This window comes from Notamacropus eugenii, chromosome 4 (genome assembly GCF_028372415.1).
Source record: "Notamacropus eugenii isolate mMacEug1 chromosome 4, mMacEug1.pri_v2, whole genome shotgun sequence".
In the NCBI taxonomy this organism is placed as follows: Eukaryota; Metazoa; Chordata; class Mammalia; order Diprotodontia; family Macropodidae; genus Notamacropus; species Notamacropus eugenii.
In genome coordinates this window covers 78,658,410-78,676,823 of record NC_092875.1, presented here as the reverse complement: position 1 = coordinate 78,676,823, position 18,414 = coordinate 78,658,410, and the positions used below count along the sequence as shown (strand labels likewise).

General features: G+C 48.8%; 1 protein-coding gene across 8 annotated transcripts in view; it reads right to left on the bottom strand.

The window, feature by feature from the left end:
- Positions 1-13,901, bottom strand: part of DOCK6 (dedicator of cytokinesis 6) — a 52,528-nt gene extending 38,627 nt beyond the window's left edge. For 5 of the 8 annotated variants that reach the window (XM_072602302.1, XM_072602304.1, XM_072602305.1 and 2 more), the window contains exons 1-2: positions 13,742-13,884; positions 629-719 (exon numbers count right to left, since the gene is read on the bottom strand). In XM_072602302.1, the coding sequence (XP_072458403.1) occupies positions 629-719; positions 13,742-13,785 (135 nt within the window). In that variant the 5' untranslated portion in view covers positions 13,786-13,884. Of the gene's footprint in view, positions 1-628; positions 720-13,741 lie in introns of all 8 variants that reach the window. The other 3 variants (XM_072602303.1, XM_072602306.1, XM_072602309.1) reach the window with 1 other exon arrangement.
- Between the last annotated feature and the right edge of the window lie 4,513 nt (positions 13,902-18,414).

The following is an 18,414-nucleotide window of genomic DNA, read 5'->3' as shown; positions in this document are numbered from 1 at the left end:
GGACCAACCTCCTCTTCTTCCGAGACTCAAATATCCTACCGCTATCCCTCCCAAGCTGGACAGAACGCTGAGACCAGGAGCCTATGCTCCCCAGGAATCAGAACGCCTAGGGCCTGGTCCCAGACAGCTGCCTCAGCCTTCCCATATGTGATATGGGGAAAAGAGAGGTTTCTGTCCCTCCAGGGGCTCGGTGACTTGGTAAGGGAAGGACATAGGTTTGTGAGGAGCTTCCAATGACTGGCTGAGGTCCAAGCTCTTGGCGAGTGGGAACCCTAGCCACATCCGCTGTTGTCGGGAATCAGGGCAGCTCTGCAAGTTGGTGGATGGCCGTGGTGGCCCGTGTAAGCCTGGGCATGCAGGTGCATCCTCGTGGGGCAGAGCCACACAGGCGCTCATCCATGCAGGCATAAACATCCCTATGTGTATTATGAAACAAGCATGCCTGCATGTCCCTCTCTCTGGCTGCGGTAAGACTAAATCAAGGCAGCAGCAGGAGGGGCTCCCAGGCCAGCCTGCAGCCGTAACCAGATCTGCCCCCACCTGGCAACAGGCTCCAGTTCCCCAGACTAGGGTCTGTCACAGCAGCTGTTGGTCACCTCCCCACCCCCAGCCCTGGGGCCCGACTCACAACCTGCTGGGAACTGCTTCTCCTCTTGCAGAGTTGAGGGGAGCTGCTGTACTCTCGGGACACCTGCTTCCTGACTTCCGCTGCCACCGTCCTGCAGGGTACAAGCAGGGCTCAGAAAGACAGAGGGGTGGGTGGGCTCTGGCTCTTCCTTCCATACTGGGCCTCCCATAAGAGGCTCAGGACTACCCCAAGCTCCTGCGGTGGGGTGGGGGGTGGAGAGTCAAGAACAAAACCAGGAGGAGATGCCCCTGCATGTACCTCATCAGTAACCAGAATGGATGCCAGTTACCACCACCTCCTTCCCCAGGGATGGGTTGGGGAAAGGCATGAGGGGGCATGAAACCCTGAAAAAAATGACCCAGCCTCCAGATTCCCACTGTTTACTTACACGTAGAGGAAAAGGTGGGACACCATCACACTGCGCCCCAACCCAAACTGGTATTGCCTCTGAGACAACAGCTTGCCAGGGAGTTGTGGGCTGGGAAATTTGGGCTCTTGGCTCCTCGAATTCCCTGGCCTCTGTTTCCTTCCAAGGTGAAACATTATATAGACCACGGGAAACAGGGGATGGTGGGCTGAAGTCCAGGGTTGGGAGCAGAGGCCCTGAGTTCTAGTCATGCCTTGGTAATTTCATTCAGTCATCTTGTTTTTATTAAGCATTTACTATGCACCAGGAACAGGCAGACGAATACAAAAGTGAGACAGATGGCTCTTTCCCTGGAGATTACATTCTACTGAACCGAATGTGTGTATGTGAGTGTGAGTGTGATTGTGTGTGTGTGAATGTGATTGTGTGTGTGATTGTGCATGTGCGTGTGTGTGAGCAGGAGTCATTTCTTGCCTCTGAGTCTAAGTCTTCCCAGGGGTAAAACACAGCCCTCCCCTCTTAGGGGGTGTGTAGAGAGGTGTTGCCCAGAGCTCAGCCTGGGGACAGGCTCAGGCTCAGGACCTGGCCCAAGCTCCCAGGGAGTCCCTCAGTACCCTGGGGTGACAGCTCCCCTCACCCTTGACCAGCTGCAAAGCTTTATGAACACAATGGCCTCCCCATGGGTGGGGGATGGGGTAGAGAAACAACAGAGTGGCTATCCCCTTGGATATGTCATTGACAGCCTGCGGCCTGAGTGCTCATTGTTGGGTTATGGGGGAGGGCGTTGGGGGCAGTTGTGCCCAGCTCACTCACACTCTGGGACAACTGCCCACCTCCCCACCCCTTAGGCACGAGGGGGAATTATCACTCAGGATCAGAACACTGGCCAGAGTGCTAACCAGGTAGCCCTCAGACTGATGACTACAGAGACATCTCAGCTCCTCAGAGCTGCATCCTGGGGAGAGGGGCAGAGAGTGGAATTACCCCTATTTGATAGACTAAGAAACTGAAGGGGGAGAGAGTGGTCCTAACATACACAGTAAGTTACCTGCAGACCCAGCCCAGGTCTCATGGTCCCTGGATTTTGTTCCCCACTTGCCAAACCAACCCACCCCCCTTTTAATTGCATTACCTTGGCCCCAGCACTAGAGCAGGGGAGGTGGTAAATCAACCCTGGGCCCCCCTTAGCCCCCTACAGAGTACGGCTGCCTGATCAAGCCAGGACAATAGCTGCCCAGACTTCTCCCTGGGCTGTTTCCTGGTGACAGCCTGAGCTGAACACAGGATCTCACATCCTCAGTCCTATCCACATGCACAAATGTATGTATGTGTGTGTGTGTGCCTGTCTATGTATACAAATAGGCATGTGTGTGACCCCATGTTTGGGGGGGGAGATAGTATCTGGTAGCATAGTATCTGATACTATACTATAGTATGATATCTGATAGTATTTGGCCCTGGGGAGTCACTTCCCAGCTTCAGAAAAGAGATGATACTTTTTGAAAGGGTCAGCAGTCCCAGGAGCACACACACAAAAAAGGGTTCTCTGGGTCAGATCTGTCCTTCGGCCCCCTCAGGGCCTGCTCCCATTCTTACTGTGGCCTCCCCCCCACCCCCTGCACCTTCCCCCCAGGAATCAGACTCAGATTGACAGCCTCTGAGACTGGGAGATTTCATAGGCCAGCTGGGCCACCCGCCTCATCTGACAGATGAGAAAACAGCCAGCGAGGTCACATGGTCTGCCCAAAATTATATAGGTAGTTAAACAGCTGTCCAAAGTTACTCAGCAAACAGACAGGGATGGAGTACCAGCCTTGTCCGGCAGGCCTCATCAGCAAAACAATGCTGCTTTCTGGGCCCTTCTACCTTGTCTCTTCTAGTCTCTCTGTTTCTCCCCTTCCTTCCCTTCTTTTTTGTCTCTCTCTCTCTCTCCCCTGTCTTTCGTCTTCCCTCTCTCTCTCTCTTTCTGTCTCTACCTCTGTCTGTTTGTTTCTCTCTCTCTGTCTCTCTCTTTCTATCTCTCTCTCTGTCCGTCTCTCTGTTTGTTTCTTTCAACTAGCTCTGTGTCTTGTAGGAAAGAGATAAGAGAAGTACAATTCAAGCCTGGGTCCTCTAGCTTCAAAGCCAGGGTTCCTTCCCCAGCCGTGGGGACCATCCACCCCTCACCAGCACAGCTGACCCTGGAAAGCTTTTCTCTCATTCCGGAGCCTGCCCCTCCTAAGGAGATTCTTTTCTCCCTTCTCTCTGCCTCCCCCATCAAGCCTTGAACCTGCACCCTCAGGGCATCAGAAGACACACACCTAAGGGTACAGGGATGAAGTTATACCAAGCTCAGCTCCCTCCCAAGGTGCTGTTACCAGGATCCCTCAGGCACTCTACGAGATTTCTGAGGATGCAGGAAGGAGACTGACAGGGGCTTTCAGGGCCCCAGCTGAATGGCTGAGCTGAGGCCTTCTGAGACAATGGGAACAGAGCATGGCTCCTCCTCCTTCCTCCTCCTGCCCCCGCCCCCCCACCCCCACCCCAGCAGCTGCCAGGCTGGGAAGGGAGGGGTTCTGGCATTCCAGGCTCTGCTTCCCCACAGGAGTCCTAGGCAAAGGGCTAAGCCTGGGGGGCAGAGGGGGAGGGCCAAGCTGTCAGGAAGAGGTCCAAGGACAGGACCCTTCAGAAAACAACCAGTCCTGCTGGAAAGGAAGTCAGGCCAGCCCTCTCCCACGCTGCCGGCTTTGGGGTGCGCTCCAGGAAGGCCCTACCTTGGCCCTCTGTGCTTCAAAGACAGTCTCCAGTGTCCTGGCCATAGGAGGGGCCCTTCAGACCACCCCATGTTGTATTCAACCAGCCCCTATGTGGGGGAGGGGGCATACACACTAACTGATCCTTCAACTCTCTGGTGGAGTCCTTCAGCCCCCAAACTGTGGGCCCAGTCAGCCTTGTGCTCAGGTAAACAGTGAGGGGGAGATAGGGTCAAACAAGGCCCCTGACCTCACACTGGGGTCAGAATTTGCCAGCACGTTCTCAACAAAAGGCTGAGATTTTGAAGACTGGAGCAGCTTAGAAAGAGCAGAAATTCCCCAGGGGTATATTTAAAAAAACCACAAAAATGTGTCAAATCTGGTGCTGGATCATCTGGGTGCAAATTCCGGCTCTGCCATTTACCACTTATGTGATCTCAGGCAAATCCTTTTCCCTCTGTATGCCTCAGTTTCCCCATCTGTCAAATGAGAAAGTTGGACTACATGGCCTTCCAGGTCCCTTCCAACTCTGAATGGATGATCTGGATGCCCTGGAGCTAGGATCAGTCAAGGAATACTTCTTGGAGGAGGTGATATTCTAGATGGAATTAGAAAAGCAGGTAGAATCAGAAGGGTGGAAGGAAACATGGGAATCCTCACAGCATGACTGAATTGAGGGTGGCTGTCTCGCCAGCCTAGACACACAGCCTAAACCTAGTTGGGCCTAGGGTTTCTCTCTGTCACACCTGGGGAAAGAAAAGTTGAGGACAGTGCTCTAGCTTTGGAGGTCTTTGCTCCTGGGAACCCTGGAAGATGGAGCCACATCTGTGTGGCAGAGGGTAGGTGGGGAAACACAAGGACATAAAAGGCTGTTAGACAAGGAACTCTCAATAGAGTCGAAGGTCAGAAAGAGACATTTTATTTTAGTTGGCCGTTAAGTATGACAAAGAGGCAGCTAGGTGGCACAGTGGACAGAGCACTGGCCTGGAGGCCGGAGAGTCTAAGGGCAAATCTGTCCTCAGATACTTACTAGCTGTGTGACCCTGGGTAAATCACTTAACCCTGTTTGCCTCAGTTCCTCATCTGTAAAATGAATTGGAGAAGGAAATGACCAGCACTTCAGTATCTCTGCCAAGAAAACCCCAAATGGGGTTTACAAGGAGTCAGACATGACTGAATGACAACAGAGGTATGATGAAAAGAGGAGGGGGACAGGACCAGAGGAGTTAATGGCCTAAGCCATGGGTGGTCTGAGGCGAAACATCCCCAATTCAGACAGCTATTCACCCCTCCCTTTGAAGCGCCAGCCAACACGGCCCCAATGCGGAGATCTCTGAGTCCCGCTTTGACCCCACACATGGGCTGAGATCAAACCAGACTCCAGCACAAGATGGATAGCCAAGAGGCTTCCTTCCTGAGCCCCTTCAGCCTGCCTCAGGAGCCTGACTGCATGAGCTGGGATGACAAACTCAACTGTGCTGGGCTTACCCTCTCCCCAGCTGGCAAATGGGGCTAAGGACTCTGCCCATTCCCACAGAATTAATGGGCATAGTCCATGGAGAACCCAGCTCTTCAATCTCAGCAATAGAAGAGACCTCAGAGCTGATCTAGCAGTCCAGCCATTATCTATGGGGCAGCCTCCAGGCTTCATGAACTAAAAACAACAACCTTGTCAAATTATTCCAATTAAACAAAAGCATAGATTGGGGGTCTACTACATGAAGCACAGTACCTGCCCTGAGGAAGCTTACATTCACCTGGAATCCAGGCTTTAACCAACCTTTAAGACCCTGCCCTAATTCCACCTCCACTGGGCCTAAACAATCTTCCCTCCCTCTGAATGGCTCCCAGTTTGGACCCCCAGGGTCTGGAGTGGTTATATTATTCTGCTGCATAGTATCACTCCCCAAAGATCCACGGGGATCAGACTGTGAAAGTCTTGTCTCCCTGGAACCCTGCACTATGTCCTGAACCCAGCACATAAGGAAATGGGCTCTGTGTCTTCTTCCTACAACACCCCATTAGAAGGTTAGGCCTCTGTGGTGGGGGAAGACAAGTGGAGGATTGAGGGATTTCCTTGTTCCTAATTAGTGAATTCATCAAAGATATAGTCTCTTATCTACCCAGGGGACAAGGAATGAATAGGAATTTGGAATGTGTATGGTTTTTCCCACACACACACACACACACACACACACACACACACACACACACGAATGTTTTTATCCAAACACAGGACAGGATAGGGAGGGGTTTGCAGAGATTCCACCACCAAAATGAGGCTTTCAGGGAACATCTGGGTTGCCCCACCCTCCACTAGGGCCTCAGAATCTGGTTCTCTAGTGACCTGTGAGCTCCTGCTGGTTGGACCCCTTCCCCTCACCCCACCTCTATCCCTCCAAGCTCCAAGCTCCCTCTGCTGCTCCCAGCTCTTCAAGTTCTTTTCCTATCAGCCCCAAGAGCTGGGGCTGAGATGGGCCAAATGGGGGAGGCAGCAAAGCCCCAGGATAGAAGCTGACACTTTCCACCTTGTTTTCTCCATTAGGGCTGACCTTCCCTTTCCCTCCAGTGTAGACACAGCCCAGGATGACTGCTATCTGTTGACTTTTAGGCAGACTCTAGTCACAGAGCTAGTGGACCTAGGGGCTTCTCACCCATAGATAGACTGATGGCTCCTGTCTGCTGCTGGCTGAGAGACAGGCAATAGGGCCTACTACTGGCAAGAGAATACTCTGGGCTCTGCTTTACTGAAACTGGTCTCTCCAAGGTTCCAATGAATTCCTAATTGCTAAATCCAGTGATCTTTTCCCAATCCTCAACCTTCTTGACCTTTCTGTAGTACTTAGCCCTGCTTTCCTCTCTTGGTTTCTATGACACTTTCTTGAAATTCTCTCCTCTTACCTGATTCCTCCTCCTCAGTCTCTTTCACTAGGTCATCATTTTCTTCCCACTCCCTAATTAGAGATTTCACAGACACAGGATTTCAGAACTGAAAGGAAACCCTTTAGTGGCCCATCACTGAAAAACAATCTTTCCACCAGTGCATCCCAGAAGTCTTTGCATGAAGACCTCCAAAGAAAGGGAGACTCCTATGGACAGAGGTAGCCTTTTCCCTTTTGGGAAGGCCCTGATGATTAAAAAGTTTTCCTTGATATCAAGCCCAAATCAGCCCCTTTGTGGCTTTCCCTACTGTCGCTACCCCTACCTTCTGGGGCCAAATGGATCAAAGCAATTTTCTCCTCCACTTTTCAAATACTTTCAAATATACTTGAAGACTGCCAATCTATGGTCCGCCTGAATTTTCTCCACGCTAAACATTCCCATTTCCTTCAACTGATTCTCACTGAACTCAAGAGCCTTCACCATTGAGATTACCTTCCTCTGGACATGCTCCAGAGGACCAATGACCTTCCTAACATATGGCACAAAGAACTGGCCACAATATCTCAGATGTGGTCTCGTCAGGACAGCACAATCATCTCCAGGTTCCAGAAAGCTCAGTCTCTCAATGTGGCCTAAGAGAGCATGAACTTTATTTCTTTTTTTAAGCTATCATATCATACTACAGACATTTTCAGTGAGCTTCTGGTTCACAAAAACCCCCAGATCTTCTTGTAGTATAACCATAATTCATACATCTTGAACTTGGGGAATCTTTTTTTTTTTTGCATCCCAAATTTTACTTTTCTCTCTATTATATTTTCTCTTCTTCCATCTGACCCTGATCTTTTTAGATCCTGACTCTCATCCAGTGTGGTAGTCATCACTCAGCTTTATGTCACCTGTAAATCTGAGCCTCATGCCAGCTACACCTTTATCCAAGTCACTGATTTTAAAAAGCAACAGCCACATTAAAAAATCAGGGTGAAAAACCGATTCCTGAGACATTCCCTTGAGGATGACCTTCCAATTTGCCCTGCAACCATTACTAGCTACTCTGTGGGTCTGGCTGTCCAATCAGGTCCAGTTCATCAGCTGGATCCCATCTGTCCATCTTCTCCATAAGAACAGCATGGGCCACTTTAACAATAGTGGGCTTAAGAATCCAAGTAAACTGCATCAGTAGCATTTCCCCTTCCCCATCAGTCAGTTAAAAAAACCCAGCCCTTGGCTTTTTTTTCTGATCTCTTAATTCACCAAATCAATTAAATATTCTATCAAGTGTCCCAGACACTGGACTAGGAGTTGAGGGAACAATAAATCAGACTGACACAAGGAAAATGGAGGAGGCAAATGGGAGTGTTAGCAACTGGGGGGAGAGGGAGATACACAGTGGAAAACTGGCATCTGAATTCGGCCTTAGAGGCACACAGGGTTTCTAGGGGTGGGGATGAGCCAGGAGCTCTTTCCAGGTAGGGGTGGTGGGGGTTGGGGGGGGGGCAAGACATGGACCACCCATACAAATGCAGATGGAGTCTCCATTTCAGGGAATAGGGAGCACTCACTCCACTTAGACTGCAAGAACAAGTTCAAAAATTCAACAAACATTTATTAAAGCACCCACTACGTGGTAGGGATAGGTCTACTTGCAATTTCAATGACTTCAGAACTTCCCAAAGAAGAAACTCCTCCAGACAAGGGAGGCATGCATCTTCTACACAACTAGGTCTTAAAAGAGCTGCTAGAATACCTAGCGGTCACTGATTTGCCTAGGGTCTGAACTAGCTCCAAGGCCAGATCGTCATTGATCCTTTCTTCCATAAGGACAGAATTGAAAACCATACCCTTCTCAAGGAGTTTACGTTCTTCATTTGATTTATTTATTTTTAATCTAAACTTAAATACTCAATAAAACACAGTAGAACAGAAGAAGATTGTACATGAAACTGTGACTTTCCAGTTAGTTTGTCGGTGTTTATGATGTACACCATGTACTCAAGGAAATGGTTACAAAATAATTTACAAGATGGGGCGGGGGGAGGGTATGAGGGAGAGAATACCAAGTGAAGCTGGAAAGGTGGGTGTAAGCCAGGTCACAGAAGGCTCCAAATGCCACACTAAGCAGTTTGTACTTTATTCTTGAGCCAATGAGGAACCACTGGAAGTTTCTGAGAAGGAGAAAATGGCATGGTAGTGAACCCTAGGAAGAGAATTCTGGCAGCTATGTGGAGGTTGGATCAGAGAAGGGACAGACTGGGAACTGGGAGACTGAGCAGGAGGATCTCACAGGAGGCAAAGGATGAGAAGCTTTGTATGTGGTAAGAAGGGGTGTAATGAGTCATGGTAAAGAATGAATGAAAGAAGGGAGAGAGGAGGAGAAAGAGAGAAAGAAAGGAAGGAAGGAAGAAAGAAGGAGGGAAAGAAAAGAGAAAGAAAAGAAAGGAGGGAGGAAAGGAAGGACAAGAGAAGGAAGGAAAGATGGAAGGAAAAGAGAAGGGAGGAGGGAGGGAAGAAAGGAAGGAAGAAAAGAGGGAAGGAAGGAGGGAGGAAACGAAGGGAGGAAGGAAGGAGAAAGAAGGAAAAGAGAGAGGGAAGGAGGAAGGAAAGGAAAAGGCATCAATTACATATTTAAAGATACATAAAAGAAACCAAAAAGGCGAGAAAGAAACCCAACTGTATTACCACCAGGTAAAATTTAAAGCGTACTTTAAAAAGCTGTATGTCACAGGTCGGGAGACCATGATCTTTTCTTCTGTTCTTTGGATATTCAAATTTCCATGTTTTTCAGGGAGGGCGTGAAAATGCCAGACTATTTATTTTATCCCTGAGCCAATAGGGAACCACTGGAAGTTTGTTTCATGTTTATTGATGACTGAATTTGGAATAAAAAAAAAATAACCTTTTTTTTTTAAAGAAGGAAGGGGGCTAATTATAGAGAAGAGGGCAGCGTGCCCAGAGCACACCCAGGCCTGGGGGCAAGATCTAAGTTCATGATCTGGAGTGAAAGGAGCACCACCAGGAGAGCACTGCACATAGTAACAGCCACTCTGTGCCATGACCAACTTTGACAGACTTAGCTCTTCTCAGTCATGCACGGATCTAAGACAACTCCAAAAGAGTCTGAATGCAGATGGAAGCAGATTATTTGCTCTTATTTTCTTTTGCTTCTTCTTTCTTGTGCTTCCTCCTATTGGTTCCAATTCTTCTTTACATCATGACTGATGTGAAAATATATTTAAAAAAGTGGAGCTTATATCAGACTGCAGGCTCTCTTGTGGAGGGGGGAGGGGGAGGAGTGGGAGAAAATTAAAAACTCAGAATCTTGTACGGAAGTAAATGTTGAAAACTAAAAATAAATCAATTATGTAAAAATGATCTGAGTTCAAATCTGACTTCAGTTTATTAGCTGTGTGACCCTGGGCAAGTCACTTAACCTGTCTCAGTTTCTATATCTGTAAAATGGAGATAATAACACGTACCTTCAGGGTTACTGTAAGGATCAAAAGAAATTATATTTGTAAAGGGCCTGGTACATCCAACAGCTGCCAAATGTCTAAGGCACAGTTTAGCATTCAGTAAGTCCACAGCGTTTCGTGTGTGTGTGTGTGTGTGTGTGTGTGTGTGTGAATCTGACCTCCTCACTATCTGTAATTGAAGACAGGTCGGTAAACCTGAGTTCCCTTATCTCTAAAATGAAGGGTGTTGGACCAGAGCATCTCCCTAAGCCTCCCCCACAAGCTCTAAAGTTGGGGATCTTGTGACCCCAGCTTCTCAGGGCAACCACAAGCTCTGCTCTCCCTTAAATTCAGCCTTTGTTTGACCCTCCCATCCCCTCAAGCTCTATGTCTTTCTTTTCACTGTAAAACAAAAAAAGAAAAAACTGTCTAGACTCCCAGCCTCCATTTCTCTCACTCCCGACCCTCCAAAGTCACCATTTAATTGAAGCTTCTCTGAAGCTCACTCTCCTAAGCCACCAATGACCTCTCATTTGCCAAACCCCAAGGCTTTATCTCAGCCTTCATCCTTCATCTAGGTGGTAAAGTGGAATGAATCTTGTCTCAGACATTCCCTTGCTGTGTGATCCTGACCAAGTCACTTAACCTGTTTGCCTCAGTTTCCCCATTTGTAAAAAGGAGGAAATAAAAGCTCTTACTTCCCAAGGTTGTTGGGAGGATCATTGGGCTAACATGTATAAATCGTTTCAGCAACCTTCATGCCCCATCTAAATGATTGCTGTTATTACGGGCATCTCTTAGGCATTCATCTCTCCCACTTCTTGCTTTTTTCTCTCTGGGTTTTTGTGACACTGTTTCTGATTGGTTCTCCTGCTGAATGTCTGGCGAATTCTTGCCAATTCCCCTTTGCTAGGCCATCGTCTACACGTCTTCCCCCCCTGCACCGTTCCCCCCAGAATGGGCTCTGTTCCCACTCTGATCTACCCCCCCAGCTCTGTCCTGGGCCCAGCTCTCTTCTCTTTCCACACTCTTTCAGTGCCGCTCATCAGCTCCCTTCAGTTCAACGATCATCTCTATGTAGAACACTCCCAGATCTATGGTTCTGGCCCCAGCTTAGTCCCTCATCAGCTCTCCCCTGGACTTCAGTAACAGGTCTCCCTGCTTCCACTCTCTCTCCTTTGCAATCCCTCCCCCACCCAGCTACCAAAGTGATTCTTCTTCAAGGACATCACCCCCCTGCTCAATAAACTGCAATGGCTCCCTATTATCCCTAGGGGTCACATTCAACCTCCTGTTTGGCATTTAAAGACCTTTACACTCTGGCTCCCAGTTTAATCGTTCCAGGTTACTTCCCTTTGCACACCCTGTTTCAGCCAAGCCAGCCCTCCTATCGTGTGCTTCTCATCCACGGTATTCCACCCCCAGTTTATGTCATTTTGACAGTCAGTCCCTCATGCCGGAAATCAACCTCCTCCTCCCAGTCTTAGACCACCCAGCTTCCTTTGAAGCTTAGACATCACTCCCTACACAAGCCCTTTCTTTCCCACCAAGGTTACTAGTGTTTTCTGCAGCCCAAGGACTTTAGATTTATTTTCTGTCCAGATCCTATTTGCTTATATGTGTCCACTTTGTTTTCCCAAATAAAACATAAGCCCCTTGAGGGCAGGGATGCCTTCATTTTTATCTTTGTATCCCCTGCCTGGCACAGTGGAGGGGCTTAATGTTTGCTGACAGGGCACAGGGAGCTGTGTGACTTTAGACAAGTCAATTGACTTCTCTGAGTCTGCTTCCTCACCTGTAAAACCCAGGGCTTAAATTACACAGCTTTGAAGTCTCTTCTAGAGGATCTGAAGGAAAACACGTTTCTGGAGGCCTCAAGTGTGGGAAAGGCCAACAGGTTAGTGAGGAGAGAGTCAATGGGGTCTGATTTCTGTGGCTTGCTATCTCAGCTGACCCCAAGCTCTTCGTCCGTCACCTTTACATTGGCACTTTCTATTAAGTTTCAGGAAGGTAGAAAAGGTTTCCTTCTTACCCTAATTTAAGCCACAACAGGATATTCTTAGGAAAAGGAAAGAGAGCACTTCAGACCAAGAGGGACAGAGATGAGTCAAAGAACATGAAATATAACTCTCCATGTGCTTATACTAAAATCTGTTTCCTGCCTCAGCCCCCAGGGATACTGGAGACATGAGACCCTGTATCCATGAGCACCCTGTACACTGCAAGCTTATTGTACCCCTTGGTGCCTGGTGCCCAGAGCCCCCAGGAGGCAGCTGGTGACTGTAGCCTGTGCTTCCCCCCCTGCCTCCCATTCCCCATCCCCCACATTGGCCAGCTGGTCCTGACACAGCCTCCCTCCCCATCCCCCTCACTGCCTGAACCTCATTAGGGACTGCTGGATCACAGCATCCTGTCTCAGAGGCTGGTCACTTTTCTCAGACTATGAGGAGGAGCTAGGCTTGTTCTTTCCCTGCTCACCCAAGTTGCTCCTTCTGTGTCCTTCTGACTTGTGTGCTTCTTGGGAGCAGGACCCAGGTCAACTGTTTCTGGGGTTTTCCCAAGCCTATGAGTTTTGTAAGATCAAGTGCCTGCTTCTTCTGTGTCCCCCAGACTATAAAGTCAGTCCCTAATGGGTGGGCCTAGCGTAGCTCCTTCTCTGCCAGATCATCCCCGGAACTGAGATATAGAAGCTGGAGACCTTGGCATATCACCCTTTCTACCCTTACTAGTACTGGTTGGAGGTGGAGGGAAGCCAAGAGATGCATCTCTGGAGGTGAAGGGTGTGGGGCAACTCTGCAGTCTTGGCTCAGGGATTCAGTCTGGTTTGGGAGGTTTTGCCTTTCCCATCCCAGCCAGGGGTTAGAAGTTAGACCATCACTATCTCAAGGTCTTAGCAACTTTTGGAATCACAAGACTCCACCTTCCCTCTCCTCTGAACTGGGCCGGGCAACTGGAGACCGAAAGCAAAAGCCAGGATTCCAAGGAGGGAAAAGAAAGGGAGACCCACTGAGGGATAGGGAAAGGGCCAAGAACGGGGCCATTCCTGTTTCCCTAGCTGCAGCCACTTCCCAAACTGTCACTCTCTCCACTTTCTTCCAGCCTCCCCCGGGCCCACAGACCCCCAGCCCCTCCCCAGCCTCAGTACTCTGGGCTAAGCCCCCTCTAAGTCTTGGGGGAACAGCGGGGCTCACTCCTGACCCGAGGAGGGGGCAGAGAGGGGCAAAGAAGTCCCTGGAGACGCCTTCCCTTCCCCCCACCGGCAGCTGGTCCCCGGGCGGTGCAGAGGCTACCCTCCTCCGTCCCTCCCTCCAGGACAGGCTCGGGAGGAAAGGGAGCAGGAAACAGGAGCAGGAGAGCGGGGGAGGCCGGAGCGCCGGCGGACGGACAGAGGGACTGGCCGGTTTCCTCCCGCGACTCTGGGACAATCGGGGCCCGAGGGGGCGGCGGCTGGGGGTGAAGGGCGGAGGCTTCCCGGCCCCAGGAACCTGACGGCGCCGAGGAAAGGACAGGGCGCGATCGGACCGACCCCCCGGCTCCAGCCGCCCGCACGCCGCCAGAGCCAAGAAGGGGCGCACGGCCGGGGCCCCCCACGCGAGGGAGGCGGGGCTCCAGGCACGTGGCGGGGGCTCGGCCCCCGCCCCGCCCCCCGTCCGCAGGGGCTCTGGGGGGCCGCCGTTACCTGTTGATCTTGTGCGCGAAGGCGCGGCGCTCCGAGGCCGCCATGGGGGCGCCGTCCGTCCGTCCGTCCGCCCGTCCCCCCGCAGCTCCGCGCTCTCAGCCGCTCCAGCTGCCGCACAGCTCCCCGCGCCTGCCTGCCTCCTAGCCGGCCAGCCCGGGCTGGACGGGGCGGGCCGGGGCGGGCCGGGGGCGGGGCCCTTCCGGGTACCTGGGGCCGGCTCCGTGCTGCCCTCTGCAGACCCGCGCTCCGGCCCCGCCGCCCCCCGGACTGCCACCCCGAGCAGCACCCCTGCAGCGGAGGAAACTGGCCGAGCCGAGGTCGAGATCCCCCAGCCCACGGGTCTTTCTAACGTGCCACCCACCCCACGATGGGCATTCATTCAAAAATGTTCATCCTTCCGTCCATCCTCCAGTAATAAATGTGTGTTGAAGTTACTCGATTCCAGTCCTTTTCCACCGGGCTGACAAACTGACACTCCCAAATCTCAGCCTCCGGGAGCAGGCTTTTCCCAGTCTCCCCTCCACCCCATCCCACCCCCAGTACCTTTCTCTCGGAGATTCCCTGCCTTCTCCCCCATGAGCCTGGGAGCTCCTTGAGGGCAGGACCACGTTTTGACCTTCCTCTGTATCCGAAGCACTTAGCCCAGTGCTCGGCGCAGCATAAACTCTTAATAAAGGCTTATAGATTGACTCACTCCAAAAGCACAAATCACCCACCCACCCACCCACCCCAGCCATCTCAAGTGGTTCTCCACTGCAAAGATAAAACCTCTGGCCTCAAGAATGGAAGAAAAGCATTTTTTAAACCAGAAACTGTGCTAAGCCCTTTACAAATATTATCTCATTTGAGACTCACAACAACCCTGGGAGATAGGTGGTGTTTTTATACCCATTTTACAGTTGAAGAAACTGAGGCAGATAAAGGTTAAATGACTTCCCCAGGGTCCCACAGCCGGTAAAAGTTTGAGAGAGGATCCATCTAGGTTTTTAGGCTCCAGTCCCAGCTCTCTCTATCCGCTGCTCCACCTAGCTGCGTGCATTTTACTGACAGTAAGCATAGATACAGATCCATAAATTCCGATCACTTTGAGGAAGGTCAGGTCCAGCCAAATCAACAAACATTTATTAAGCACCTACTATATGCAAGGCACTGTGCTAAGCTCTAGAGATACAAAGAAAGGCAAACAAACCAGAGAATCAGGAAAGGTCTTTTTGAACTAAAAATTAAAGGAACCTAGGAAAGGGAGGAGGGAATGTGTTTTAGAATGGGTGACAGCATTTGCAAAGGCTGGGGCCTTGAGACAGAGAATGGGATGTCAAGTATGGGAACTCTATGTCTAAGACTGGAAGTTATGGGAAATCAGCCTGGGAAAGTAGGCTTAGCCAAATGAAGGACTTCAAGTGCTGAAAAGAGGAATTTGGAGTGGAACTCAGAGGTCATAGAAGACACACTTCACAGGGAGGTGACATGATTAGATCAGGGTGTACTTTCAGTCTCTCCATCCTCCCCACTGTGACTACAGTGACATCCTTCATGCACGGGTCTGACCATGTTGCTTCTCTGCTTAAGAAACCCCATTAGGGAGAAGGGAAGAATTTTTTACTAAAGAAGAGATAGAAAGCATTATGAAATGCAAAATGGATAATTTTGATTACATTAAACTGAGAAGTTTTTGCACAGCCAAACCCAATGCAACCAACATTTGGAGGGATGTAGTAAATTGGGAAAGAATTTTTACAGCTAAGCTCGGGGATAAAGGCCTCATTTCTAGAATATATAGAGAACTGACTCAAATGTATAATCATACAAGTCATTCCCCAATTGATAAATGGTCAAAGGATATGAACAGGCAATTTTTGGAAGAAGAAATTAAAGATATCTATAATCATATGAAAAAATGCTCTAAATCACTTTTGATTAGAGAGATGCAAATCAAAACAACTCTGAGGTACCACATCACACCTATAAGATTGTCAAACATGACAGAACAAGAAAATGACAAATGCTGGAGAGGATGTGGGAGAGTTGGAACACTAATTCATTGCTGGTGGAGCTGTGAGCCCCACCAGCCATTCTGGAGAGCAATTTGGAACTATGCCCAAAGGGCTACAAAAATGTGCATACCCTTTGACCCAGAAATATCGCTACTAGGACTGTATCCCCAAGAGATCATAAAAATGGGAAAGGGTCCCACATGTACAAAAATATTTATAGCAGCACTCTTTGTAGTTGCCAAAAACTGGAAGTCAAGGGGATGTCCATCAATTGGGGAATGGCTGAATAAATTATGGCATATGAATGTAATGGAGTACTATTGTGCCATAAGAAATGATGAACAAGAAGACTTCAGAGAGGCCTGGAAGGACTTATATGATCTGATGCTGAGTGAAAGGAGCAGAACCAGGAGAACTTTGTGCACAGGAACGACCACAGAGTGTGAGAGTTTTTTCTGGTAGACTTGGAATTTCATAATAACCCAAGAACTTATTAAAAAAAAAAATCCCAATGGTGGATTTCTAAGGCAAAATGCCTTCCACACTCAGAGAAAGAAATATGGAAGTCATTGGCAGAATGTAGCAGATCATGTTTGTGTGTGTGTGTGTTTTTGTGTATCATGTTTTGATTTGTTATATGATTTCTTCCATTTATTTTAGTTCGACTACATAGCATGACTATAGTGAAAATGTACTCAATAGGAAAGTATATGTAGAACCTATACAGAATTGTATGCAGTCGTGGGGAGGGAGGGGGGTAGTGGGGGGTAGGTGTAGGGGAGATAAAATCTTAATTTTATGGCAGTGATTGTAAAACATTAAAAAAAATAATAATAATAAAAAGAAAAAGTCAAAAAAAATTAAAAAAAAGGCTATTAGGACCTCACTGGGGACCTCTGAAAACAGTTTCACCCCACATATTTAATCAGTTACTAAATACTATGTTTTTTATTATTTTTATCTTCACAGCACCTTTTATGTATAACTCTTTCACTGCCTCTGGTGATAGACTTTGTATAAAGATATGAACATCAATAATCAATCAATCAATAAAGCTTTATGCAGAAAAAAAAAAAGAAACCCCATTAGGTTGCTGGGTGCCTCAGACTCACAACTGGGTCTAGCTTGACTTTCCAGACTCATCACACATTACTCTCCTTCACACACTCCAGCCAAATGGATCTACTCACTATCCCATCTTCAGTACAGGTGCCTTGGCACAGACCTGGAATACACTCCCTTTTCATCACCTGCTCTTCTAGAACTTCTAGGTTCCTTCAAAGCTGAGCAGAAGTGAAGCCTTTCCTCATCTCCCACACTGCTGGTGCCTCCTACACAAAAATGACCTGATCTCTGGATAGACTAGGTGTCTCCTTCTATGTGGACAAGTTGTTTCCCTGATAGAAGACCCTCTCTGAAGGCAGACATTATTCCAATTTTGTCTTTGTAAACCTAGGTGCTTAATAAATGCTTGCTGATTGATTGATTTGTTGAGGAGTGGATTTCTCCTGGAGCCAAGTGCGTGCTCCTGTCTGTGACTGGGGGTCATGTCAAAGAGGATTAGCCACTGAGCATCATGGGGGATTGACCCTTCTGGAGCACCCTTCTGTCATTTTTGGGACTCTGCTAGATATCCCTGGGACTTCAGTTAAAGGGAGTCAGAGGATTTCTTTCTATCTGCCCCCAGCAGCAATGATAACTGGCTTCAAGCACACGGCTAGAGAATATGGGCCTTTCTAGGTAAGTCTGAGACTGAAACTTAAGACATATCAAAAACATCTTGAACTCACCATGTCCAAAACTGACCTCAATTCTTTCCCCTCAAATATTCTCCATTACTCTCAAAGGCAACCTCCTCTTCCCAGTTATTCAGGCTTGAAACCTAGTAGTCATCCTTGACTCTTCTGTCTGTCTGTCTGTCTGTCTGTCTGTCTGTCTCTCTCTCTCTCTCTCACACACACACACACACACATACACATTCTCTCTCTCTCTCTCTCTCTCTCTCTCTCTCTCTCTCTCTCTCTCTCTCTCTCTCTCTCTCTCTCCATCTGCCCCCTCCCATCCAATCAGTTTTGTTGATTCTACCTTCACAAAATCTCTGTTATATGCCCCTTTTCTCCTCTAGCACCGCCACCACCCTCTTCACCTCATGCCTGGACTATTGCATTAATCTGCTGGTTGATCTCCTTGCTCAAGTCTCTCCCTACTCCATTCTATCCTCCACTCAGCTGTCAAATTGATCTTCCTAAAGTTCAGATCTGACCATGTCACCCCACCCCGATTTCAATCTGCTCCAGTAGTTTCCTATTGCCCACAAGATCAATATAAAGTAATGGTTTGGCTTAGAAAGTCCTTCATAACCGTGCTCCTTCTTTTTGTTGTTTAGTCATTTTTTTAACTCTTTGTGATCCCATTTGGGATTTTCTTGGCAAAGATACTGGAGTGCCTTGTCATTTCTTTCTCCAGCTCATTTTACAGTGGAAGAACTGAGGCAAAGAGGTTTAAGTGACTTGCTCAGGATCACACAACTATTAAGTGTTTGAGGCCAGATTTGAACGCTTGAAGATGAGTCTCCTTGATTTCTATGCACTGTGCCACCTAGCTGCCCCTTCTCATTTTCCCAGCATTTTATACCTTACTCCCAGTAATTCTGGGCTCCTTGCCATTCCTCATATAAGA